Source organism: Abrus precatorius, unplaced genomic scaffold (assembly GCF_003935025.1).
Source record: "Abrus precatorius isolate BTA unplaced genomic scaffold, Abrus_2018 Scaffold3, whole genome shotgun sequence".
NCBI lineage: Eukaryota > Viridiplantae > Streptophyta > Magnoliopsida > Fabales > Fabaceae > Abrus > Abrus precatorius.
This window is the reverse complement of record NW_020874373.1, coordinates 36,020,728-36,045,917: the sequence shown is the minus strand read 5'-3', so window position 1 is coordinate 36,045,917 and position 25,190 is coordinate 36,020,728. Positions and strand designations below refer to the sequence as shown.

At 33.4% G+C, this 25,190-nt stretch overlaps 4 protein-coding genes across 15 annotated transcripts; 3 read left to right on the top strand and 1 right to left on the bottom strand.

The window, feature by feature from the left end:
- The first annotated feature begins 1,439 nt into the window (after positions 1-1,439).
- Positions 1,440-4,216, top strand: LOC113863702 (protein ABA DEFICIENT 4, chloroplastic-like). 3 transcript variants are annotated; one of them, XM_027497371.1, is made up of 6 exons: positions 1,441-1,624; positions 2,188-2,380; positions 3,254-3,354; positions 3,631-3,759; positions 3,835-3,923; positions 4,011-4,216. In XM_027497371.1, the coding sequence occupies exons 1-6, from the start codon at positions 1,580-1,582 to the stop codon at positions 4,156-4,158; spliced, it is 705 nt and encodes a 234-aa protein (XP_027353172.1). In that variant the 5' UTR covers positions 1,441-1,579; the 3' UTR covers positions 4,159-4,216. The 3 variants fall into 3 exon arrangements, with proteins under 3 accessions (XP_027353174.1, XP_027353172.1, XP_027353171.1); XM_027497370.1 differs by having other exon boundaries at positions 2,188-2,398; XM_027497373.1 differs by lacking the exon at positions 2,188-2,380 and having other exon boundaries at positions 1,440-1,624.
- A 2,297-nt stretch (positions 4,217-6,513) lies between these two features.
- On the top strand, positions 6,514-9,489 carry LOC113863701. 2 transcript variants are annotated; one of them, XM_027497369.1, is made up of 8 exons: positions 6,514-7,057; positions 7,164-7,208; positions 7,334-7,466; positions 7,930-7,990; positions 8,097-8,145; positions 8,225-8,322; positions 8,854-8,992; positions 9,180-9,489. In XM_027497369.1, the coding sequence occupies exons 1-8, from the start codon at positions 6,716-6,718 to the stop codon at positions 9,324-9,326; spliced, it is 1,014 nt and encodes a 337-aa protein (XP_027353170.1). In that variant the 5' UTR covers positions 6,514-6,715; the 3' UTR covers positions 9,327-9,489. The 2 variants fall into 2 exon arrangements, with proteins under 2 accessions (XP_027353170.1, XP_027353169.1); XM_027497368.1 differs by having other exon boundaries at positions 6,518-7,057; positions 7,334-7,463; positions 7,927-7,990.
- A 1,313-nt stretch (positions 9,490-10,802) lies between these two features.
- Positions 10,803-14,482, bottom strand: LOC113863700 (mannose-6-phosphate isomerase 1-like). 3 transcript variants are annotated; one of them, XM_027497365.1, is made up of 5 exons: positions 13,971-14,482; positions 13,683-13,850; positions 12,294-12,506; positions 11,669-11,935; positions 10,803-11,289 (listed from the first exon to the last, which is right to left on the bottom strand). In XM_027497365.1, exons 1-5 carry the CDS (start codon positions 14,271-14,273, stop codon positions 10,972-10,974), a joined length of 1,269 nt encoding a protein of 422 aa, XP_027353166.1. In that variant the 5' UTR covers positions 14,274-14,482; the 3' UTR covers positions 10,803-10,971. The 3 variants fall into 3 exon arrangements, with proteins under 3 accessions (XP_027353166.1, XP_027353167.1, XP_027353168.1); XM_027497366.1 differs by having other exon boundaries at positions 11,155-11,376; XM_027497367.1 differs by having other exon boundaries at positions 11,155-11,371.
- A 2,115-nt stretch (positions 14,483-16,597) lies between these two features.
- On the top strand, positions 16,598-24,694 carry LOC113863699. 7 transcript variants are annotated; one of them, XM_027497360.1, is made up of 13 exons: positions 16,598-16,746; positions 17,104-17,312; positions 17,858-17,996; positions 18,093-18,195; positions 20,008-20,131; positions 20,839-20,904; positions 21,607-21,645; positions 22,046-22,126; positions 22,251-22,298; positions 22,595-22,645; positions 22,738-22,806; positions 23,656-23,892; positions 24,052-24,694. In XM_027497360.1, the coding sequence occupies exons 2-13, from the start codon at positions 17,163-17,165 to the stop codon at positions 24,301-24,303; spliced, it is 1,359 nt and encodes a 452-aa protein (XP_027353161.1). In that variant the 5' UTR covers positions 16,598-16,746; positions 17,104-17,162; the 3' UTR covers positions 24,304-24,694. The 7 variants fall into 7 exon arrangements, with proteins under 7 accessions (XP_027353161.1, XP_027353162.1, XP_027353159.1 ...); XM_027497361.1 differs by having other exon boundaries at positions 16,600-16,716; positions 24,052-24,628; XM_027497358.1 differs by having other exon boundaries at positions 16,604-16,701; positions 24,052-24,628.
- The last annotated feature ends 496 nt before the right edge of the window (positions 24,695-25,190 follow it).

Sequence of the window (25,190 nt, the reverse complement as noted above, 5' to 3'; positions counted from 1 at the left end):
TACACATATCAAAATTAGTGTATAAGTAAGGCATGCAAGTCAATTAAACTTTATATTTATATGACATATTCAAATGGTAAAATATCGTGATAAAAGCTAAGTGATAAGACAATGATGAAAATATTTATGTCATAAGCTTGTATGTTATCATTCTTAAAAAGTTTATTTATTTGATGACATTGGTTTGAATTTTTTTCTCCTATAACTATATTAATAATAAAAGTTATATATATATATATATATATATATATAATTCTTAAATTGAAATAGGTACTGTTTTGTAGCATTGCACTGTCGTAGTTCTGTGTTTAAAAATAAAATCAGACCAAAATGGCTATGTTTTTGCATATTAGAAAACACAAATGGTAATGATAGAGACATTGAATAGGGCAACAAGAATGAAAGTTGAGAGAAAAGCAAAGCATTTGTGAACACAAGTGGAAGGCTTTGGTGTTTGAAGAAAACCAAGTTGGCATCTACTTCAGGAGTGACAACTTCCTTTGACCTTTCGAGGGAAAATATGAACCATTTTCCCAGAAAATTATACAATCTGTTGTGTGTTCTTATAAACAGTGTACAGCACTTGATTACATGCATTGATTCAATTGTAGGTATCATATTACATGAAAATAAATAAATGCACACATCACGTATGTTTACAAATTAATTTCTATATTTTAATTTCTATACAAATATATTATTACTTTTTAATTTTTAAGTTTTTATTATTAAAATATAAAAAATTAATTTATAAATAAGTGATAATTACAAGAATAAAATATATATTTTAAAAAAACTGGTAGACTGATTAAAAAAATGTAAAAATGAAATACTAAATAAAAAATTATAATTTTTTGAAAAAAATAAAAATTTATATATTTAATTTAAAGATCGTATATATATATATATATATATATATATATCTTATAGTTTAATGAATAAATAAATTAATGAGAAGTTATATTATAATTAATAAAATATCTTAATTTAAGTGAATTAATAAGATTTTTTATAAGATAAATAGTATTTTTAATATTATAAATTATTTTTATTAATTTATTCAAACTTTACTTCATAAGATAATTTATAGATATCTATTTGAATATGCAGTGTTATGACATAATTAACTTATTGCATATTTGAGTTAAAGTTCAATAATTAAATACATTTATTACTTTAAACATATATTTTAAAATAAATAAAATATTAAATAATTTTAAATATGTACATAAATTAATTTGAATTTATTTTTAAATATATATTTTAATTAAAAATTACAGAAATAAATTTTGAAACTATGGAAAACACAACCATTCATTAATTGGTTCCAACATGGAGAAGCAAAGAAAGGACAAACAAAGAAGGTGCAAGTGGGAGAAAGAGAGAGCACTGCTAACACTTCAGTTTCATTTTCACACCCTTTACTTGTTTGACTTCACCTTCCACACAACTCCAACTATTTGAGTTTGTTTCCAATTGCTCACTTCTCTCCTCTCTATCAATGCTCTCACTTCACTCTTCATATTACCATTTATGAAGAAGTGCCCATTGTTACCCAATTTGTGTTTGCTCTTCAGTCATGTCTTTCTCTTCATGCTTCTCCCGTTCACCTTTGCCACTCGAGGTACTCTTTCTGTGATCTTATCTGCAATTTCTTGTCTTTTTTCTTTTCATTCTTTTTGAGGCAGTTTTTGTGGACTGTTACTCATTTCTTCACCACCCCTTAAATGGGCTTTCTATTTGAACTTCAAAGATTTAAACTTTGATTGAATATCTCATTGAAATGGCTTTCTGGTATAGATTTGAATCACCAAAGTATTTCCAACGAAATGGGCGTCTGTGCATTTTTTTCCCTTTTAAATTTGTTAGATTTGACATGGTTGTTTGTTTTGCTTTTTGTGGATCTATATTAAAATGGAGTTCGTTTCAAAATCAAGCTTAATTTACTCACTTTTCCTCTAATGTAAAATCCATGGGTTTGTTCGAGTGATCTTTGCATGTTGAACTGAGTTAATCTGTCATTTAAAGAATCGTCAGCACAACCTGATAATTTCACACTGAGAAAAAGAAATGTTAGATATCAATCAATGTGGTTCATTTATTCTCATGCATTGATAATATAATGTGTATTTCTGGGCTCAAGAATTTTGCTTACGATTGAGATTATGTTTCTTACGTTTGGGGCAGGTTGTAAAACCTTGTAATTCAGTTGGGAAGGGGCTAAATTTTCCTTTCCCTATCAGAAGTAAAGGTGCTGAGCTTTGTAACAGACACATTGTGAGAAGTAGAGTCAATTTGAGCGGAGATTGGAGTTTCATAGGAGGATCCAAATTTATTGTGAAACCAAAAGCCACAAGATTGCTTCATTATCCCAAATGCGGTCAAATACATGCTTCATGTAACCCTTTCTTATGCTACATTTTCTACTTTTGAAACTCAGTTTTACAATTCGTGTGTCTTGTGCTGGTCCAATTTTTTTACCAAGTCTCTAGTGTTTTGGTTTTGCATGTTGATAGCACTTTTTCATTTCTCAGAGCTTCCTACAGGTAAAGTTGGAGCTTTTGTTATTAGGCTTCTTTGCTTTAAAATTACTTTCAGTGATCTGAGGTCTTTTTGATCCATGGAAATTTTCTGTGCATTCTGATTGATATAATATCATTGGTGCAAGCTATTTCTTCATTGATATAACTTATCATTCAGTAGAATTGTGCTGTGAGGGATTTTTAATTGGGATAAATTTTAGTTCTTTTGTGAAAAATGTTGGATTTGTCTTACCAGGGAATTAATATTGATTCACTGCATCTATTGTGCAATCCTTGCACCAATCTGGTGAGTTTCTTTTGTGTAGATTGTGTCTTGATTCCACAAGAATAAAGACCCCTTATTTTGTTGTGTTTTATTTTTTCCCACCTTTCCCTAGTCCAAGGGAGATTGACTATTACTCATGTACCAGTCTATGTCCTAGAATCATTACAATCATTCTGGTTGGGTATAAAGTTTTGCTTTTAACTGTTGAAATCATTACAATCATTCTTTTTCTCCAGTCTAAACTCTAAATATCCTAGTAATTTTTTCTGTAGTGCTGTAATATGTAATGGGAATGAATGATTCTTTTATCATTAATAATGGTAAGGAGCAAAGCGATAGTCAACTGTACTCTTTATATATAGTTGATTGAACATTCCTTCTTTCTGTATAAATGGTGGTGACTATTTTTGTTCCTTATATTCCTTTTTCTGCTTTCATGTTTCAGGGTTCTTGGGATCTCAACTTGCTAGCAATGCATTTACAATTGGAACAATAGCAGTGCTCCCATTTTACACACTCATGGTTCTAGCTCCAAAATCTGAGCTAGTATGTTTCTTACTACATTTGAGAAAATTTATAATTGGTAATCATAATGCAGCTGCAACTTTTAGGTTCATTTAACAACACGTTTTCTTAAGTATATATAATATGCAAAAAAAATTTATATACATAGACGTGCTTATACCTGGACCTATTTTTTTCTGTAGTTGTAAAATTATTCTTTTGGGCGAATTTGGATATTCTTCTTTCTCATATCTTCTATTGGGTTTTGATTCTGTAGTCCATGTCTCTAATTCATTTTCCTTATATGCAAAAATGCAGACCAAGAAGTCTATGGAAAGTAGTATACCGTATGTAGTACTTGGCATTCTATATGCATATTTATTGTACCTTTCTTGGACCCCTGAGACAATCCAATTGATTTTTGCAAGTAAATACTTGCTACCAGAGGTGAGTATGCATTCAACAATGAAGTTTCTTTTCCCAAAAGAGTTCTATTCGACTGATAAACCGTGTTATGTGCAGCTGACTAGTATAGGAAAAATGTTCTCCAGTGAGTTGACTTTAGCCTCTGCCTGGATTCACCTGTTGGTTGTTGATCTTTTTGCTGCAAGGTCCTTCATTTTATCTATCTTCTTTGCTTTCCCTCTGCACCCCGTTGTTAGTTATTTTTCTAATAGTATTTGTGGTTATGTATGCAGGCAGGTTTTCCAAGATGGACTGGAGAATCAGATTGAAACTCGGCATTCGGTTTCTTTTTGCTTGTTCTTTTGCCCTATTGGGATTCTTACTCATGTCATCACCAAAGCCATGACCAGAACTTCCAGAAAAGAGGGTCATACTTTATAGATGGCACTGTTAAGCACAGAAGTAAACTAGGATTTCGTTTGAAGTTTAAGAATTTTAGGAAGTCGTGTTTGACTTGAAGTTACATATAAATTTCATTGGTATTTTATATCTTTGGTCTTCAATTCACATATTACATAATCAGTTATTTGTTCTATCTCACGCGTATCTATTTCCAATGCAAAGCAAACTTTCAATTAAACTTCTCTTTATATTTATCACTTAAATATAAACTTTGCAGTTGTGTAATAAAATCCACTAATAAACTACAGTAGTACCATTACAAGTCCTATTTATATTTAATTCCAAATTTAGGTAATATATATAACATTTCAAGAACAAGACAAATTCTTATGTAACTGCCATGCACACCGTAAAAGCAACGAGAAATTATAAAATTGTATCCATCATTCGTATCTAGAATTTTCATCTAATATAAAAAAAATTGTTAATCCTTTTATATTTTACATTACTTTATGTGGGTAAAATGCACAAATTTGTTATTTTGTTAAACTAGCAAGCGTAATGCATGGACTCTTATCATGTATCTGTCTGGTTGAGAGTTAAAACCGTTGAAGGTTCCTTACTTCAGCTGCAATAGAACACAGACAAGGGCAAATAAACGAAAGAGCAACTTCAAACTGGAAACATATGAAGAGTGAAGGTACAACCCTGTTTCCATTAAAATGAAAGTTTGTTTTCGTCTGTTAAAAAAAACTACGTAAATTTTTCAACAAACTAACTATATGTTAAATCATACAGTACATACATCAAATCTTCAAACTCATATGGCATATTTCAAAAGCTAAGTCAACTTAGTTTTCTTAGAGGTCACTTGAGGCTTCTCCGGAATATCCTCATCATCCTCATCTGAAGAAGCTTCTAATGATTCGTCTGGAACATCATGAGGAACATTATGCTTTGTTATGAAATCCTTCAATATGGTCATGCTTTCCTCTTTCAGTGAAACTAATTGCTCTGACAACGAACCTTTGTTTGCCTGAACAGAATATGATTCTGATCCAAGTGAAATTGTCGCCTTCACCTGGGGCCTAGGATGCACAGCATCACAAGATTCCGTTTCCATCTCCGTATATTGAACTATTAGAAGGGAACAAAAGACGGTTGGATGCTTCAATCATTATTTAAGGATTGCTGCTATTTGGTACGAAAAATGACATACAAAATTGGTTCGAACGGATATTTTTGTGTTTTATTGGTTAAACATTAAACCATTAAAATTTTAAAATGAGATTTACTGGACAGGAATCATTCAATCATGGTTAAAAACAGTTTTCGTGACTTTTGTACTAAAAAAAATGGTACTATTAAGCATTATTCTTATTTAAAGTGGCACTGATACTAATCAAAGACAACAGGACCTCAAAGTTACCAAGCACAACAAACATGCATTTACATTTGTTAATGTAGGCAAAGTCTTATATAACTCCAAATCAAGCTCAATAATATGTGATTTGGTTTAGTTCTAAAACTCAAGAATAAGAAAAACAGAAGTACAAAGCTCAGAAAGAATCAATCAAACTTAAAACATGAAAATCCAATCATCAGATTCCGAATCCACAATCTTGCACTCATGCTGTGCATATTTAAGCAAACAAGCAAGCAAATTCAGAATTCAAGTCCAAGAAACCATTTACTTGTGTAAATGGAAGTCCAAAAGACATCCTCAGCCTAAACCCATGTTCTCAAGCACACACAGTTGTAAGGTTCAGCACAAACCCAAGCATCAAAGTCAGCATAGACCACAATTGGGTAAAACTACCATTTAATCAAACTGTACATCTACAAAAAAAATACATTTAACACCTTTCAAGATTTCACTCACTGAAGCTAAAATAGACAGCAAATGAATAAAATATGGTGAAATGAGTCAATGATTGAGATTCAAACAAAAGAACACTCAATTGAACAGAAAATGAGAAAATATGAAACGTAAGGAAAAGGGTTTACCTCCGTCGAAGGGTGTGTGTGGCTGCTCAATTGAACAACAATAGGATCTTACTCTCCTTTTGTGGTATGTTTGGCCCAATGCATCGTGTCGGCCCACTTCAACTAAATTTGGGCTTTGTTGACCCAAAAAAACTGAATTTTGGCTTTGAGATTGTTTTAATCTAAGATCATTATTTCTAAATTTCTAATGGAGTTGCCATAAACTGATTAGAGAAATGCTGACATCATATGATTTTGGTTATCCAAATATACATAAAATCTAATAGAATAAAATTAGATAAACTAATCTAATAATTATTTATAGTTTATTGGACTGAATTCAAAATGAATAGTTATTTTCATCACATAAATCAACAAATGAGGATTTGTTATTGAAGATATTTTAATTACATTTAAAGTATTCAACCACTTGTTTAAATCTAAGATAACTAACTTCAATGCATGTTCCAAACTGACATAGGTTTCTGCTATGGTTTACTGAAGAGAGAAAAAGAAAGAGGTTGGTGTTGGTGTAGGTTCAGCGTGGGCGTGACCCTTATCTTATTGGCGTTAAAGACCAAAACTTTAAAGAAGAAAACGAAAAGGGGCAATGGCAGTGTGTGTTTCACGGTTCCATACTCATTTTCTGAATTGTTCTTCGAATTTGAAGCCCTTAGCAACAATAAGCAAAGACAACAAGATGAAGATGCGTGTCCACTACGATCTGAAGCAAGGGCAATCTCGTATATTCCACGAGCTGCCCTCTGGTCTAAGCATGGAGGTGATTGTGCAAAAGGGTGTTGGTGATGCAGAGAAGAACAAGAATGTGGAATACCCACCTTTGGTATTTGTTCATGGAAGCTACCACGCTGCTTGGTGTTGGGCAGAACACTGGTTCCCCTTTTTTTCTTCTTCCGGCTATGATTGCTATGCTCTTAGCTTGTTAGGACAGGTACAATGCTATGCCACATTCTCTCCTCTCTCTCTCCCCCTCCCTCCCTCCCTCCCTCTCTCTCTTATGTTTCTTCACTTACTGTTCTTGCACACGTGTGGTGCAGGGTGAAAGTGATGAACCTGCTGATTCAGTTGCTGGTACACTTGAGGTACTAGTTCAGATTTTTATTTTTTTTTAATATGTGATTTTTCATTTTTATTGTTTGATAATTTAATGATGTATTATTCATGGTTAGATAATATTTTCTTTTGTTTGTACCATGTTCTGCAGTAGACACATGCAAGAGATGTTGCCGATTTTATCTATCGAAACGTTAGATCACCACCTGTTTTACTTGGGCATTCATTTGGGGGACTTATTATTCAGTATTATATCTCCAATTTAGGAAGTCGCAAAATCAATGGTAGTTTCTCACTCTGGCTTATTCCTTCAGTTGCTTGTTGAAAAATGGTTAGATTATAGGATTCTGGTTTTTTAGGCTCGTACAATGGTTAATTGTTTAGAATAATTTACGCTAGATGCCTATTTTTGGTTACTTTTACCTTGAGATGAAAACACCAGAGTGAATGTGGCCAAATAATCAGGTCTTTTTTATTTAAATTTCTAATATAGATTAACAATTTAGTCTTTAGAAAGAAGTCTTTTTCTGGTAATGAATGACTTGGGGTGTTTATAAAGGGTTCAATCCAATATAAATACAAAAACCGAATGAATATACTCAAAACTCAGAATTTTTTTTTTAATTAGATTCAATCAAACTTCGGCTGTAATTTGAAAATTTGATCCAATCAAATCCAAATCAAATTTATATGTATACAATTCTGGTTCATTATGCTAATTCTGTTTGAGCTTGATTCTATAAATAGAAGATTTATACCCAAAGCTTAGAGGAGCTGTCCTTGTTTGCTCTGTACCTCCTTCTGGTAATAGGTAACTATCTAAACTCTAGTATGTTATGGATATTATGTAAGCAAGAAAGATAAAGAAACTTTAAATGTGATTGCACTGGTTGATAATTCTTCTTTATTTTTATTAGTGGGCTAGTCTGGCGTTATCTCTTTACCAAGCCAATTGCTGCCTTCAAGGTATTTGGACTGAATTTTCTAAAGAATGTCACTTTTTCTGTTTTAATCTTCTCATATGCATGTATCCACCACCTGGCAGGTGACACGCAGCTTGGCAGCAAAAGCTTTTCAAACCTCTCTTTCTCTTTGTAAGGAGACATTTTTCTCAGCCACTATGGAGGATCATGTTGTTAAAAGGTTTGATTTCCTGGAATGATTCGCTCATGAGCACTTCCATTGCAATTTGAAATGTAAAGATGTTGCTTAATAATATATATTCATGGGTTGTTACTACTTACAAAGATTTATGTCTAAAATGGAAATGAAACTCAATTGTGAAAATGGACTATGTCATGTACCAAAGCTTTTGGTGTTTAGCTATTTGCTTGTTGGTATTAAGATCTAGTCAGCACTAGTTTGCTTCAAATTGAAATCTTTATTCAACACTTAACCACAAATTTGCTTCTAATCTGGTACGTGAATACTAATGTGGATGTGCTTGAGCCACTTTCATGCATTTTAATAATATTTCAGTCAATCCACAATAAAAATATAGCGGAATTTATTTCCGTTAATAACTTTTAGCAAGATTTCAGACACACGGGGACCAAATTGGAAGGTTTTGGGGTCATGAGATGGTGATTATCACATCTTTTTATCCTCAACTTTTTTTGTTGGTTTTCAAGCTTATTCAAGTCCCAAAGCCTTTTTGGTTTGTTCTCATTTCAGATATCAAGAGCTAATGAAAGAAAGTTCGAGGCTGCCATTGTTTGATTTGAGAAAGCTTAATGCATCACTTCCAGTTCCTTCAGTGCCACATTGCCCTCTTGAAATTCTTGTGTTGGGTGCAAAGGATGACTTCATTGTGGTAATTTTATCTCTATAAATTGGTCTTTTAAGTATCTAAGTGCTTTTTCTCTTCCAATGATATTATCTAATTCATTGAATTATTACTGCCCACTTATTTTTTCTATCAATACTTCTGCAACATTGATTGAGTTTTGTTTGTACACACTTTTTTTCATGGGATGGTTTTCCCCCTTTGTTGGTTATAGGATGCAGAAGGACTGAAAGAAACAGCCAAGTTTTATGATGTGTCACCAGTATGTGTTGAAGAAACTGCCCATGACATGATGCTGGACGTTTCATGGGAGAAAGGTGCAAAAATTATTCTTTCATGGCTAAATGATTTAGAGATGTAAGAGGCACGAAATAGCAGAGGAAATCTTTGTTTCATTTTTGCATTTTGCTAGGAGTACATAACATATTTGTGCTGCTTCAAATCGCTACAATTAATGTAGAAGGTCTTCAACCTTTCAAGCTACAAGCTGAGGTGATAAAGATAGGTCCAAGTAGAAATGTGATTGAGCTGTATATTTGCACTTCTATGAGCACCCAAATGTACTTTGCCTTTTCAAGTATCCGTTGGTTTGAAACATCAATTGAATTTTTTTTATTTAAAAAAACTTCGTAGTTACTAAGATATATCACACTTTTTAACACGTTATTTCAAATATTCTTAATTATTACTTGAAAATTATTAAAAAAAAGACTAACTTATGAATGAGATCTATTATAATATTTTGGGAGCCCTCTATATAATTATACAAAATAAAGGGAAAAAAGCCAACATATGAAAATAGATAACATTACGAGAGCAAAGACGTAATGAGCACTAATATAATTATACTCTAGTCATAAAATCATTGTCGTGAGGTATCCAGTATTTGTCCTCACTGTAATATACCAATTTTATGGGTGTAATTTCTGGAGGTTCCATCGAGATGCCAGTTGAAAACAATATATATATATATATATATATATGTGCGCGCGCGCGCTTTTTTGGAAAGTTTAGTCTTCAACTTTTTTTAAGGCTTTTCACTAAAGCCAGTGACCAAATTGTTTGTTAAAATTGCTTAATTGATTCATAATTTTATATAACTTCTTCAACATAGGATTTTCTAATGCCATAAAAATAAAGCTTGATGATGGTTGGCCCTGCTAAATGTTGTTAATATCACTTCTCAATGAACACTGGGAGTAGGTCTTCAAAACTGAGTGTGACGTTAGGTAGAACTTACTTTTGTATGTGCCAGTTCACAGAACAAACATAAGTCATTGTTCCCTTAAGAAAAACTAGCTTGGTATCAGTTGTAGAAAACAAACTCCAGAACAGTATGCATGAAGTTAATTATGAAGTTGGTAACTAGTAATTACTCTGACAATGACTAACTTGTTAATTATTTCTGAAGTCTTGATTTGAATTCTTACTCTAGTTTGTTAGTTGCAACTTGCAACACTTGCTCAAGTGAACTAAAGAAAGGGTTCCCTTTCTTTTACATGATATTGCATTTAATAATTATTTCCCTTATTTTAAAATATGATCGTAGGAATGATATTAAAATGTTCCATAATAGAGTCAGAATACTCTTTATAAGATTTAACATGATATCCAAACATATCCAGTTTGAATGAGTTAGGCATGAGTTGTATAAATATAGATCGTCAAGCTTCATTATATATGTTCTCATTTATAATTTTTAATGTCCCTCGACCAGTGCAACAAAATTCAAAGCAAGAACACAAAAAATATTTGTAGGCACTTCATTTATTGATATAAATTGATAAATAGGAGGAACACATCCGAAAAGGCCTTTAACCAACATTATTATGAATAATAAAGTTATTAACGAATGACAACCCACCTCTCTAAAATGATTTTTCCGACTCAATATACTACGTGATCTTACTACTCTTGCATGTACACTATACTGCTGCTATGACACATGAACGCATTATTTGACTCTCAAAACCATATGGTGAAAAACAAAAAAGTGCTGTTGAAGCTTAGGAAGCCTGAAAAAATTTGCTATTAACTCCTGTTCTGTACAGATGCAACTCGGATGAACTAGTAACACTAATCTCACTGTAAGCAGCTGCAAAAAGAATATCACCTTCAGTGACTATATGTTCTTGGGGTGATCCTGTGTTCATTGTTCCTTTCCCTACTGTGACCAAAAAGATGGAAGGGCCTGGGACAGCTGGGAACACCACTGTTTCCCCTTGAGGAAGAATACAGCTATCAATCTCAAATTCCTCAAATGGTGGGGTATATTTATTTACATATGGATTAAGAGGAACTCCTCTCAAGATCTCAGGAGAACCCTGTAAGAAAACAGAAAACATTGACATCAAGCAAATCTTATGTATTCATGCCATCTATTGAGTTGCCATTTCAAATCTACATCTTTCCTCAAAAAGTTAAGACAACTAAAAATACGGGATCAGCATTCAAGAACAAGACGCATTCAGTCGTCGGATATATATATATATGCATGCCTACTAGAATGCATGTAGATGCCCACAATTGAGTCAATATTGCCAAAACAAATCACCAACCATGCAATCCATGTGACACGATGAAGTCCAAAGATGCAAGAACAGAAGGCACTAATACGGACCAATCCACAGAAAGATAAAATTGGATAATGAAAGAAAATTGAGAAGTGAAAAGATGCAGTAACAACCATGATGTATCATATACCTGCTTGTATGTGAGCATGGAACAAAGGGTCTGGACGTCTCTGTGTTTGGGAGTTAGGCCAGCTCGTACAACATTGTCAGAAGTTGCCATGCATTCAACACACTCCCCAGATAAATATGCATGTGGTTCATTTGCCCCTAGGAACAAAGCTTCACCAGGATTGAGTTTTACATGGTTAAGAAAGAAGGCTGCTATGACACCAATGTCAGATGGGTATTGCTTTTCCAGCCGCAGCACCAGCTGCTCTTTATCGGTCAACTGCCTCACCTGATGCAAAATGAGAATATCATGGCATAAGTTAATAATGCTGGCAACACACAAATGATTGAAGAATAAGTAGTATCCAGCACTCTTGACCATCAATATTATGTGACCCTAAGAACAGACTATTAACACCACATATTTCTGATCCTTTAAAAAAACATGTCATTCATCTCTGAATAATTTTCCTGTCACTTTGACAACATACATACATACATACATACATACTATATATATGTATGTATGTATATAATACTAAATAATGTTATGGGACAAAAGGAATAAAACCACAAAAAATAGGTTAGTCCATACTCATTAGATAAACTCCTAACCTAAAACAAAATAGAGCAAGTAATCAACTAACCTCACTTTCCTTAAGCAGACGACTTTTCAATTGGTTTACTGCATCAGTTACTCTCTCTCTACTAGCGGACATGAGGTGGGTGAACACAGCCTGCAAAACAGCTTTTACCTTCTCTTCACTATCTTGATCACTGGTTTGTAAGACCAGGTTTGCATTTTCAACACCAACCAGTTCCACAATTTCAGGAACATCATGAAGCACAGCCTTAAGCTCCTAAACAGAAAGACGGCAGATTGCTCATTTGTTCAAAGTGAATACAATTACAATGATGCATTAAATAAACCAATAAAACATGTCTAGGCATCCACCATAAGCAACCTTGAACCCTTAGAAAGACAGAACGAAGGGGGGAAAAGTAAAAGGTATGAAAGGAACTGACTGATCTATATCGCACAACAAAACAGGAGAATTTTTTGGTTAAAATACATAATGATTCATGTCACAAACCCGTAAGATTTTGGTTTTCAAGCAGTCAACGGCAGCTTAGTAAATGCAATATATTATCCATCTTACTTGATTGAACAAATAGACTTTTTAATTATTTAAGGTGGGAATTGACAAAATGCAGATTTAATTCCCATCTGAGAGAATTAAAGAAATATGCTATGGCAAGATCATTATATGAGCTTATGAATTGATTAAAAGGGTTCCATAAATCCATATATCCAAGTTGCTCACAATTACACCGATGAGTAAATCCACATACTGCAGAGCCAGATGTACAGGTGGACAGAAAACAAAGACACATCAAAATCCCATACTAACAGATCGATAATATCAAAGTATCAAACTTCCGTAACCAACACATCCATGTTTATTAACTCAAACGGTTATCATTTGATTTTTTTCACTTGTTGCTCTTTATTTATTGTTTGGTCGGCTATCACAAGTTTCATTGCATCAGAAAGAACCCTATGAACTAGTGGATATGTGATTGACATATTAACGAAAGTAAAGTAAAGCGAGAAGAAAACAGATAATTCAGTCACATCATAAGGAATTATACCTAACAGGTGGGCAGTTCATATCCAATCACTCAAAGAACGTGAATAATGAATATTTTACTTTTAAAAAAGCGACTTTTAACAAATCAAACAATCAATGAATTCATAAAAAGATTCCACCGTAGTTACGACAACAATATTGAAGACAGATAATTCAATTCAAGACAACCCTATCCAATTTTCTGATATATAATAAGGCTCAAACTCAGAACATCAATTTTAAATTGCAAAATACACACAAACAGTTCTCCGGACATAAAAAATTAATTGTTCTGGACACACAGTCAATGAAAAACCAAACCAATTAATCTTATAAAACTCATAAACACCGGAAGAACTAAAATAAAAAAAAAAAAAAACAATTAAAAAGCCCAAAATCCCGTACTTTAACAGTGATGAATCCACAGAGAGCCTCAAAATCTGTCATTGCAAGAGCCATCTCAGGTTTGTGATTCCCATCCTTATACATAACAGGCTGCAATTTATGCAGAGTCCTAGCCAACTCCTTATCAGGGTGAGCCTGTATAGACAAAGCCTTCGCCACAGAGAGCACCTAATAACACATGCAATGCAAAAATAAAAAAATAAAAAATAAAAAATCGATCTTGTAATAAACCGAAGACACCCATTAACACAAAAACACAAAGGGGTGATCCATAATCCATCAACACACCTTAAACAAGAAAGGAAGATCAGAACCCCACTTCTGGAGAACCTTGTCACCAAGCACATCAGGGTTTTCAGAAATCCAAGCCTTAAGAGTGACCCCATTGGAGACCAAAAACGATGGCCCTGAATCATGGGTACCCATCCAAAGCTCCGCATAAGGCTTCTCGGGATCGAATTGCGACGCAGAATTGAGCGCGTGGAGTCTCGCAACCTCTGAAAGTCGACCAGGAAGACCCCAATCGTAGTTCTTCACAGAGCAATGGAGCCTGTGAAGATTATGACGATGCTGCAACTTGAACTCCTCCATGGTTATGGCGATGGCGAGAGAGTGAGTGAGTAAGTGGTCAGAAAAAGAAAGAGAATTGGAATTGAGGTCGAGGCATTGCTTCTGTGGGTCGTATTTGAAGCCTCGCCAAGAGAGGGAAAGTTTCGTGGGTTTAGAGAGAGAGAGAGAGAGAGAGAGAGAGAGAAAGCGACGGAAGTTAGAGAGAGAAAGAAGGCGCAAGCGAAGGGAAGTGAAGGGGTGGGGCGTGTCTTTTTCTGATGCAATTGCTTTCTTCTTTTTTTCTTCGATGTCTATGCGTGTGATCTTATCTTATTCTTCTTCTTCTTCTTCTTCTTCAACCTTTCTTTCTTCTTCAAATGTGTCTAAAAACACGAAATTTCATGCTCACAAGCGTTAACATGATCAAGACAATTCATGAACCTTCTTTTCTTTCCAATGTTTCTTACTTTTTCTTCTTTTCTTTTGAATTTTTCTGATTTTTGACGGTTGACTTGATCCGTTAAGATGATTCGTGTTGACGTATTTATAGTGTGGTCAATAGGGAGATTAATTACGTCTTTAAGTAATAATTTACTTTAACAATTAAGGTCTCCTTCTGTCTTTGGAATGCAAATCCCGGGTAATTATTATGCACTCATTTTTAAATTTAATTCAGAATCAGTTTCACGTACTTTTAATCATCTTTTTCGATCATCAACTTTTAATCAATATTTTACTTAAAAGCTTAATTATATAAAAAATTTTAATTTTTTTATTTTAATTCTTTAAATCCAATAATTTTAACTTTTAGTGACACAAATATTCACTATCCTACGTAATTTTTAAAAAAAAATTAATAACAAGTTAACAATCATACATCACGAGTAAAAATTAGTATTAAAATTTTTACACTTACAAATGATTCTTGATTTTTTATCTGAAAATAAAACTGATATAACGAATTTTTTTAAAATTCAATCAAAAGAGAAATTAAAATATAAAAAAAAATGTACATATAAAAGTAATTTACATTATGTCTGAAAAGGTTTCGTAGGGGAAAGAACGAAGGGCTTTTTTAACGAGGAAGCAAGCAAATGCTTTTATGATGAGGGCACGGGAATCGCAATCACCAATCAAAATGACAAAAAAGCCCTCAGGTAACCCCGGTACGACGCCGTTCCATAGGTCGGTGCGGTGTGTCTGTAACGTAACATAACTAACTATCGCCATCATCTGGGTCCCACCAACCGATCTTACGCCGACAAAACCACCCTACCCTACCTTGTACTCTCAAAATCCTTCATAAACTTGGTTATCTAATTGTTAATTTATTATTTATATGATTAATTAGTTTTTTTTTTGCTAAATATGATTAATTAGTTAATATTTCACAATAATTTATCATAATTAACACACTCGTCACCCATTATTGTAATCATTGTTGAAGTTATTCTTTACCTGTAAGACAGTTAGAGATCCAATCGTTAATTGCAAATAATGAATAATAATTACGCAAATATACGACTTTAAATATATGTTTCATACCATTTTTTTAAGTAATTGTTAAAGTTTTGTCATAAAATTTTTAAATTTTTTTTTCCATTTAAAAATATAAAAAATTTATTTTAAACAATCCAAATACTTTGAGATGATATTAGACATGCAAACGGAATGAATCTTTAGTTGTATTTTTTTAATATAGATATTTTATAATATGTGACATTTTTAAAATATACTTTGTAATAGCAAATTTTGCCTAAATATTCTATATTTTGTCTGTATCGATAATAATAAAGTAAATCAGTAATCAAGAAATGTCTAATACCATTGAATAATATAATATGATATTATAACAACTTTTTGTTTGCTTCCAAGTACATACTATTCTCAATTTAAAAATATATGATTAGTCAAGTTTCATACGTAACAGGATCTTTCATTGGTGTATATCGTTTTTTCAGAACAAAATTTATTTGAAAATGACTGATTAAGATTAAAATCACATTGAGTGTTATAGAAAAAATAAATCATGTTAATTTAAATATACTTGTACATTTAATAAATATTACTTTGTTTTAGTAATTTTTTAAAAAATAGTTAATGAAAAAAGGTAATTTATAAAAAAAATAATACACGAACACCACAAAACCCATCACTTAAGTTTTGTGCTTTATTTGCCGCATGTTGATCTGACGATTGAGATTCAATTGTTGTGATGAATCGGGCGGCTGCAGGCCCATCATCGTGGCTTTAGGGGATTGAGTCTAGACATTGCTCCGGCTCGGGATGACTCGTTGCTGAACCGGATCGGTTCGACTCGGTCGGCTTGGACACACTGAAAACACAACTCTGAAGCTTTGGATAACATAGAGAGAAACAGAGAGGGAGAGAGAAATTTAGGGTTTTTCTTCAACTGAAAACTCTGGGAGTGAGGAACCACTCAGATTGACGCAATCGTCCGCGGCTACCTGTGAGTGCAATCGAAGTTGTGCTTCTTCTATCAATCAATTTGGAGGTTTTCTTTTTCTTCTCACTGTTTGTCGTGTGCGTCTGGTACATTTTCATGTTCAACACGTGGTTGTGTGTGAAGGATGAATTTGAACAAGCCGTTTCACCTCTTGCTGTTTCCGACCAAAAAATTCAATTTCTTTTTATGAATTCCACTGGCTTTTTCGAATGATTTTGCTGAATATGCAAATGTCCATTTGCAGATACAGTGCAGATTTGTTATTAATACGGTGTTTCGTGTAATTTATGTTGGTTGAGTAACTGTGTTGCTAGAGGATGCAGGCAGCTTTTCAATCTTTGCATGTGTGTGTGATTTTGGTTGCTAGTGTGATTAAGACTTTGTCAGTTTTGGTTTGAAACGCAGGGGCAGAAAAAGGGGTGGCATAGAAACTGAACAAGTGAAGATAAACTGATGAGCAGAAAATGACTAGGCTTTCTTTTAGGCCACGGCCACTTGACATTCACAAGAAGCTCCCCATTGTCAAGTCTATCAAGGACTTCGATGATGATGAGACTCCTACTTCTACCCGAAATTCGCAGTTGTTACGTGTAGCTCCTGAGGTTGATAATGAGGTACGGGGCACTTTGCCTTAAAAGGGTTTTACTTTCTTGCTTCCTGGTGATGTTTAATTGCAACTGTTTTCGGTTAATCGGTTTACTTTTGGTGTATGTCAGCTACCATTTTGGGTTGTATTAAGTCTGGAAGTTTTTGAATTACCTGTATCTGTCTTCTAAGTTCTAACTTATACATTGGATTGAAGTTAGCTTTGGGAGCTTCACTGTTGTACTCTAGTTTATTAACTCACAAGTACTTTCTGTTTACAAAATGAAAATGTTGATGATGTTAACCTGTACAATCTGTTATTTAAGAATTATTGCGTCATAATAAAATATTTGTGAAAGTTTTGACAGTTGAAATTTTATATGTTAAAAAAATTATGATGGATTTCTCTGGTCCCCTATCAAAGAATGATAGGAGAAAAGAAACCAGTTAATTTGTTTGGGTGTTTCACTTGTGGCCTGCAGTCTAAAAAGCTCATGATATGTACCGCTTTCATTAAATAACAAAGCTTCCTGAGTATGGATTTTTAATATTAACTTGTATTTATTTTTCTTAGGTACATCCAGTTCCCAACACTCCCAACAAGAAAGGGGCTTCTGAAATACCTATACCTCAGTTTGTTGTTGTGGATACATATGAAAGGGATTATTCTTGCACTTTCTCTCAACCAAATTCGTACTTGCGGGCTAGAGGAGGTGCTGCCAGTGCCACAACATAGATTTTTCAATTAGGGTAATTTTGGAGGGTTGTTTGAAAACCCTAACTCTTGGAAATTCTTTCAATTGTTGCAGCTCGGACAGAGATTGGAGAGTTTGTTGAGTATGACTTGGACAATGAAGACGAAGATTGGCTTTTAGAGTTTAACAAAGAAAGGAACATTCTGACACCTGAAATGTAAATTTTTAGACTGAATTATGGATTCATTGATTTCAGTTAATAAATTAATTTTTGTTTGGTACTTGGTAGATTCTGGTCTGGTTACTTTTTAATAGGTTTCATCGATCATTCTATTTTGCTTTTATTGTTTTATTTATTTCTCTTGCCAAGAGTATGATTTCAGATTGCTTGAAGTCCAGTTGGTACTGTTGACAATGGCTTAATTTAATTGTTTAATTTACTATCATTTCTGTCACACTGAATCTGCTGTTATGGTGTATAAATTAATAACGAGATTTTGGATTTTGAGTTGGGATTCTGTGATACAAAGAATCTTGCATACTGTTTAGATCATGACAGAACTGTTATAATATGCTACTGTGGTTAGTTTTAGCTTCTGTTATTCTGTACTTCGTGCTCTGCACAATAATCTGCACCAACCTTTGCTCAGATGGTGAAGATGAAAGCTTTGATTGAGCTCAACTGTGTTAGGTCAATCAAGTAATTAAAATCTTAGGCATAATTTTTATTTTTTTTTTCAGAAAAGTTTTTGGCCACTCCTTGAGAACAAATAGCTAAAATTTTATAGAGGCTCAAGTCATCACTTGAAAGGTTCATATAAGTTTTCCTGCTTAACAAGTAGTTGATAATTCAAAACTACAAGTTTATAACCATATGGTAAAAAGAAAATTATTCATTGAACCCACCCTAGATTTTTATTCCAAATGTGCTCCAGTTTCTACAACAATAATCAAGTTTTATCTCCCTAGATGGGATCACCTATATGGATAAATTAATGCCATTGAGCTTTATCTATTATACATAAAACCTTATTGAAGATGGTCTTGTTTGACAGTTCCCTCCAAAAATTTTCTTTGTTCACTCTACTAGATCTAGTTGGACTAGTATCCATTTGATCTAGGTTTCTCACTAAATCCTCAACTAATCCATGAATTTTTTTTTCTTTATTTATCCTTGCAAAAATTCTAATTTTAATATTGTGAAGAGTGTCCTGTGATTTTGCTGCATCTGAAGAGCGACAGGTTTCCTGTGGGTCCATGTTACAGGTCCAGGAAGCTTGCCCCAATTCAGGTGCTTGAGATTGGTTGAAGTGCTAAACTGCTAATTAGTTAAACCACCACCTGGTTTTTCAAATGTCTTTAAAAATTCAATTGCTACCTGCTGTTGTGGCTGCTCCCTCTTAAAATCAATTTGTGCAGTTTCTGAAAGGTATAACATAGGTAACTAGATATAATTGTCTCTGTTTTCCCAATGAAAGGAGATACATTTATAGTCAAGAAAATAAAGTTTAAGTTCTGAAGGCGTAACCCATTGATGGTTCCCCATAAATGTTCAGCTAGTCATAATACTTGAATTTCGTAGCAGGCATCATTTTCAGATGACTTAAGTTTGGATCTGTTAATCTGTTGCCTTGCATCTGGATAAGTTTTCCATGTTGGGGATGAAATATTTTGATACAAAAGAGTCATTTTAAAAGAAAATCACAGCTACACTTCAACTACTGCTTTGTGACGCTTAAGTTGGTTAATAGTTCATGATCCATAGAGAGCTTCAGTTTTATTCTGACTGGCCAAAAGAATAGATGATTTAAAGGCATAATAGTTCTCATAATGGTAGTCCCTGTGCAGGACTTCCTGTTGGAGCTTCTAGGGCTCCAAAACTATTCAAATTCAGCCAGTCTTCTAATATACCGAGTTTTTAACTGTTTGCCACTAATCTTTTTAAATCATTCTGTAATATAAATACAAATGTGTATTACATTTGATGTTGTGTTGTTCCTCTGGTTTTCATTTAATGTCTGGTAAATAGGTTTGAGAGTCTTATTTTCAAGTTGGAGGTATTGGATCATAAGGCCCGTGAAAGAGCTGGAGTTTTAACACCTACTCTTGGTTCACCAATTCCTGTGCTGCTACGTCTTGATGCTGCCATTGAGGTGATACTTGTTAGATTCTGTAGTTTTTTAATGTTTCTGATACTATTTGCTTACTGACAGCTGTTATATGCTTCTGTATATTGTTTTTGGCAACAATGGGCCCAGAAATCTGTGGCAGTCTGCATTTTATGCACTTGGTTGTAGTGAAAATATGCATTATTAATGGTGTTTCCTTATGACTTGTAGAGTTGGGCAGATGGCATCCCTGCTACTTTTTTATTTTCTCTATTACCTTTCTTTTTTGTCATTTTGCGTATGTTTGTTTCAAGAGAACAGCATTTTGTTGCCTATGCTGTGTATACTTTCTTCTTGCTTTTCTGTTTTATGAAATTTCATTTTCTATGATGAAATATTAATTCATGAAACTGTTCATACTGTTCTTGATGGGTAAAAAAGTTGAATATTTTATTTGTTTATTTTACACCCTTCATCATGAATTATATGTTGGTTGGATATGGTTATTCTATATAGCTATTGCTTCTAAACCGTCTGATGATATCAAGGAATTATTGTTTTCCACAAAGATTTCCTTATTTAGGCTAATATTTATTGAAATTCTTGATACTGTTGAACTTGGAGCATCTTTCAAATTTAAGAATGCATTTAATATAATTATTCTGCAATTAATTTTTATTTTTTTTGCCATATGATGCTTGTAATGTATGTTTATTGTTGGGATTATAAAAGTTCTTTTCTTTAAATGTTAGGCCCTACAAGCCCAGTCGATCAAATATTCAGTTATCCAGCCTGGATATGATTACTGGAAAGAGAAGGTATGGCTTGAGCCTCAGGCTATCAGGAATAAGCTTCCTTTTGTTCTTCGAGTTAACTTTTTGAATGACTTCCAATCACTTATGAGCCTCAGGCTATTACTGGAAATTGTACTGAACAGGGTTTGTGATACCCCACCTTCACGACTGAATGTGGAGTGCTTGAATATGGAGGGATGTATTTCAGGCTGCTTGAATATGCTTTACATGTTACTAATATACTAAGAACTTGGAGATACTTTTAATTTTGGATTCTCTTTCTCTCATTTATGTTTGCTCTTACAATAAGTAATGATACATAATGATTTCTTGCACTTACTTTCAGTATTCATAAAAATGTTGATGCCTTATGTTATCTATGTTATAATGTATGAAAATTATCTCATAATATCAACATTATATCTTAAGAATATTTTAGAATATCTATTGTCATCTCTTAGGATTAGTTTTCCTATTTCCTTGGTTTCCATGTTTCCTTATTGTCTTATGATTTGCATTCTTATTTAGTTAGGATTATGATCTATCTCTATAAATAAGGGTTATTGCTATGTATTTTGCATCCCATTGTAACCCTTGTATTATCACGAGTCAATATAAATCTCAGCGTATTCAATCTCTTTTATCTACTTTTTCCTCCTACTATATCTAAATTCCTATAATTTTGAGACTATCTTTTCTTGTTTACCATATTTATTTTGGGTGCAGCGAGAAAGGTGGCAAAAGCCAATTTTGCGACGTTTGCAGGTTGGTTTTCAGCTCATTAATATTTTGTCACTGATATATTGGATTTGTGATTTCTGAATTCTTTTAGTCTATTCAGCTACAATATCTTTGTAGAATTTAAGCAATTTATAATTTTTCTTTTAAGCTTTTCCTCTGTCTGCTTAACCAGCCTTTACATCAATTTTTTATCAGGGATTATAATTGAATTTCTTATACCTTGTCCTTTTCTGGTTATTTAGGCATTTTTAAGACATGCCAGTGATGACTGGTGACATATTTTACAGTTCTTTGAATGCAACTATTTTTTACTTAATTTTCCTTCTAATAAGCAAGTTTTATTCATTCTTGGATCCATTTTGTATTCAAAATTTTCTGTGGTAGCTACAGTTACTTGACAATATTAATTGCATTTTTTGTTCAGCCACCTCCACCTGCTAACGATACCAACCCATATAATGTCTTTCGGCCAAGGGAAAAGGCCCACAGGCTTCACACGAGAAGGGTAGGTTGAAAACTTAGCTTTCATTGTACCTCAATTTTGAGTAAATGCTTTTTCCTCAAAGGCATTCATTTGTCGAAATTAGTTCGTAATTATGGAAATGAGTGAATGCTTATTTTCTGTCCAGATGCAAAGGAGAGAAAACAATGTGCAATCATTTGAAAAGCTTCGCCAGGTTAGCCTCCTTTAAATTGGTTATGGTTCTTGGGTTGAAGTCAGTAAAATGAGCTTGAACCCTTTTCTCTGTTAAAAGCCTAGTATTGTATTTACATTGTTTTTATCTAGCAATTAACATTGCTTCACTTTCCCATTTTCTTAAAATGCCATTCTTGTGTGTGGGAAATTTGGGATAAACTTACTCTCAAGTGAGAAAAGTGGCTATTCAAATTGTTTTCTTCCTTTCAAATTAGATCTCTCCCCCCCCCCCCAATATGCTGTACAGAATTTATTTTAATCTTTCTCTGTGAACAGGTTAGGCGCAACCTTGAACAAGCAAAAAGCTTGTTGCAAGCTTTGATCAAGGTGGCTTTGATTTTTTTGTTGAGACTTCTACTGTTTTATATTGTTTATCCTTTTGCTTTCTACTTATTTTTTTGGTATCTGATCATTACTAGCGGGAGGAGAAAAAACGAAAAGTGATGGACAGTGAAGTTACACTACAACGGATGCAAATGAAGTACAAGGTACTTGTATTATTTTTCTGGCTTGCTTTCTTCTTTTTCTCAATAAAAGATGTATATTTAAGCCAGCTATGCCCAAGCAGGTTTACACCAGCTTTTTTTTTTCCTGGTGTGTGGGGTAGATTACAAGCCTTTACTACAATACTTTGTAAAATTATTAGAAAGCAAAATTTTTTAATATCTAAACACCTATAATATAAGTTTAGGGCACTCCCATACCCATTTTTTTTTTAAATTTGATAGTAATTGAAAGTAATTTTCGCTAATGATAATCAAACTAGATGTTAAATTTAGAGGGGAGGGGGCGGGGGGAGATTTAAGGCAAGTTACTAAATGGAGAAGATAATATTTTAGAGGGAAATTCTGAATAAAAGGCTTGCTTGTTATATTGTGTCTCTAAGCATAGGCTGCTTTGATTAGATTTCAGATGCTGAAAATGACCTTTAGTGTATTTGGTAAACTTTTTTTTTTATTTTTTTTATTTTCACTTTTTAATGGAGTATTTTTTAAAAGGATAAGACTCATCACTGAATTATGGAAAATGCTAATGAAGTCACAAGTCACCATTCCAATACAATGCAAGCGCTTCATATATATTATACTTTTGCTGAATTATAGTTTTAACATTTGGCCCCTAGTCTAAAAGTACGGTGGGGTGCTGGAGGGGAATTTTTTTTGCTTGAAAATAAATCATTTTATGCACTTTAGCCAGATCAATCTTATCCTCTCTAGGAACTTTGTTGTAGCTTGTGCATATATTAGTATGTCGAATTATAATTTACTTGGACATGGAAAATGTATAAGGAGTAGTCTGCTTGAACTTGTGGACTGATATATGGTTCTCTATTTCAGCATGAAACTGAATTTTTGGAAGACAGCTTAGCACTTCCTGGATTCACTCCCTTCTCTTCAAAGATTGTGTCCACCGAGGAGGAATTTTTTGATTCAGAAGATATCATGACTATCCGTTCTCATACACGGCCTTCTGCAGTACAGAATCTACCTTCCTATGATACTAACCTGCCTGCAATGTTCACAAAGCAAGAATTCAAGAGGCGATATATCCCACATGGGTGGCCTCATAAATTGGTAATTTACTAATTGGTTCTCCCTTTTTAATATTTTCCTCCTCTCCTTTCGTTCTTTTGTGTACTGTATTTTCTCTTGTATCAGTTGCTTTCTGTAAATTTAACATTTATCATTATTACCTATTCAATATGGTTGCGTTATTGCATTTGGAATATGCAGGATCCTCTGGAGCCAGTTTTGTTGTTTACAAAACCGTTACTTCCAGAGAAGTTGGCCATGGCAGGCATTCTTCCACCGTCAGATTCTTTTACAGAAAATGGGGTGTCAACACATTCATATAAATTCAGTGGCAGAATTGGCCGAGGGGGCCGTATAATATTTGACAGATGTAATCCACTTTTACAAACTCCAATTGACTGTGGTGATTCTTATTATATGCCACCGAAACCGCGGCCTTCATTCAACATGTAATTAATCTAGCCATGCCTAAAGCTAAAATTGGTACCTTGGTGGACAGGAATTCAATTGATAATAATTAGGAGTGCTAGAGGTAGCGAGAGACCGAAAATTATGTGTAAAATTATTAAGAAATGTTTAGAAGTCAGTGATTTGGCTATAGATATGAGTTATAATGAGATGTTTGACATCGTTTAATCTATGTAGTAGTTACCTCACTTAATGTGGAAAAACTTGGTCATTGTTGTATATCTTTGCATTTCCCCTCTACTCGTGAATACTTCCAGTTTCTTAGAAAGTGTAATGTATTATGTGTTAATTGTTAACGTGTGTTGTAAATATTCACATGTAACAGTTTGTTGAAGGCAAAACGTATTGCCGTAAACGCAGCTATCTCGTTTTAAATGTATAAGTCCTTGTTTTGGTGTTAGCAAAATTAATTTTTGTAAATTTTAATGGTAAATGCTTCAGTGTAAATTTATAGTTAAGGTTAATTTAAATACATTTTATTATAATATCGATTATTAGATTTTATTTAGATGGTCAAGAGTAAAAGATAAAATATAAGTTGTCACTCGATTGCTAACTATTAAACTTGATTATTCTTATATGGTTTTCACGTACTTGTTTTTTGGGATCAGCATAATTTTCATACGTTTAAACAAATAGATAGATTGGTGTTAAGTAGATAGATTCGAATAAAAAACAGTCCAGTGAATTGTGGGCTGCACCTTGCGGCAGTAATATATAATACGGGGTATCCTGAACTGGGCTTTAAGTGGTTTTGGATGAAAATTTAAGGAACAAAAAGGATTAAGGCTTGGTTGATGGTTGAAGCTACAGCGATGATTGACCAAAAATTAAATAAATAAAAGAAAGCTACATCGATGCTTGAGTTTAGG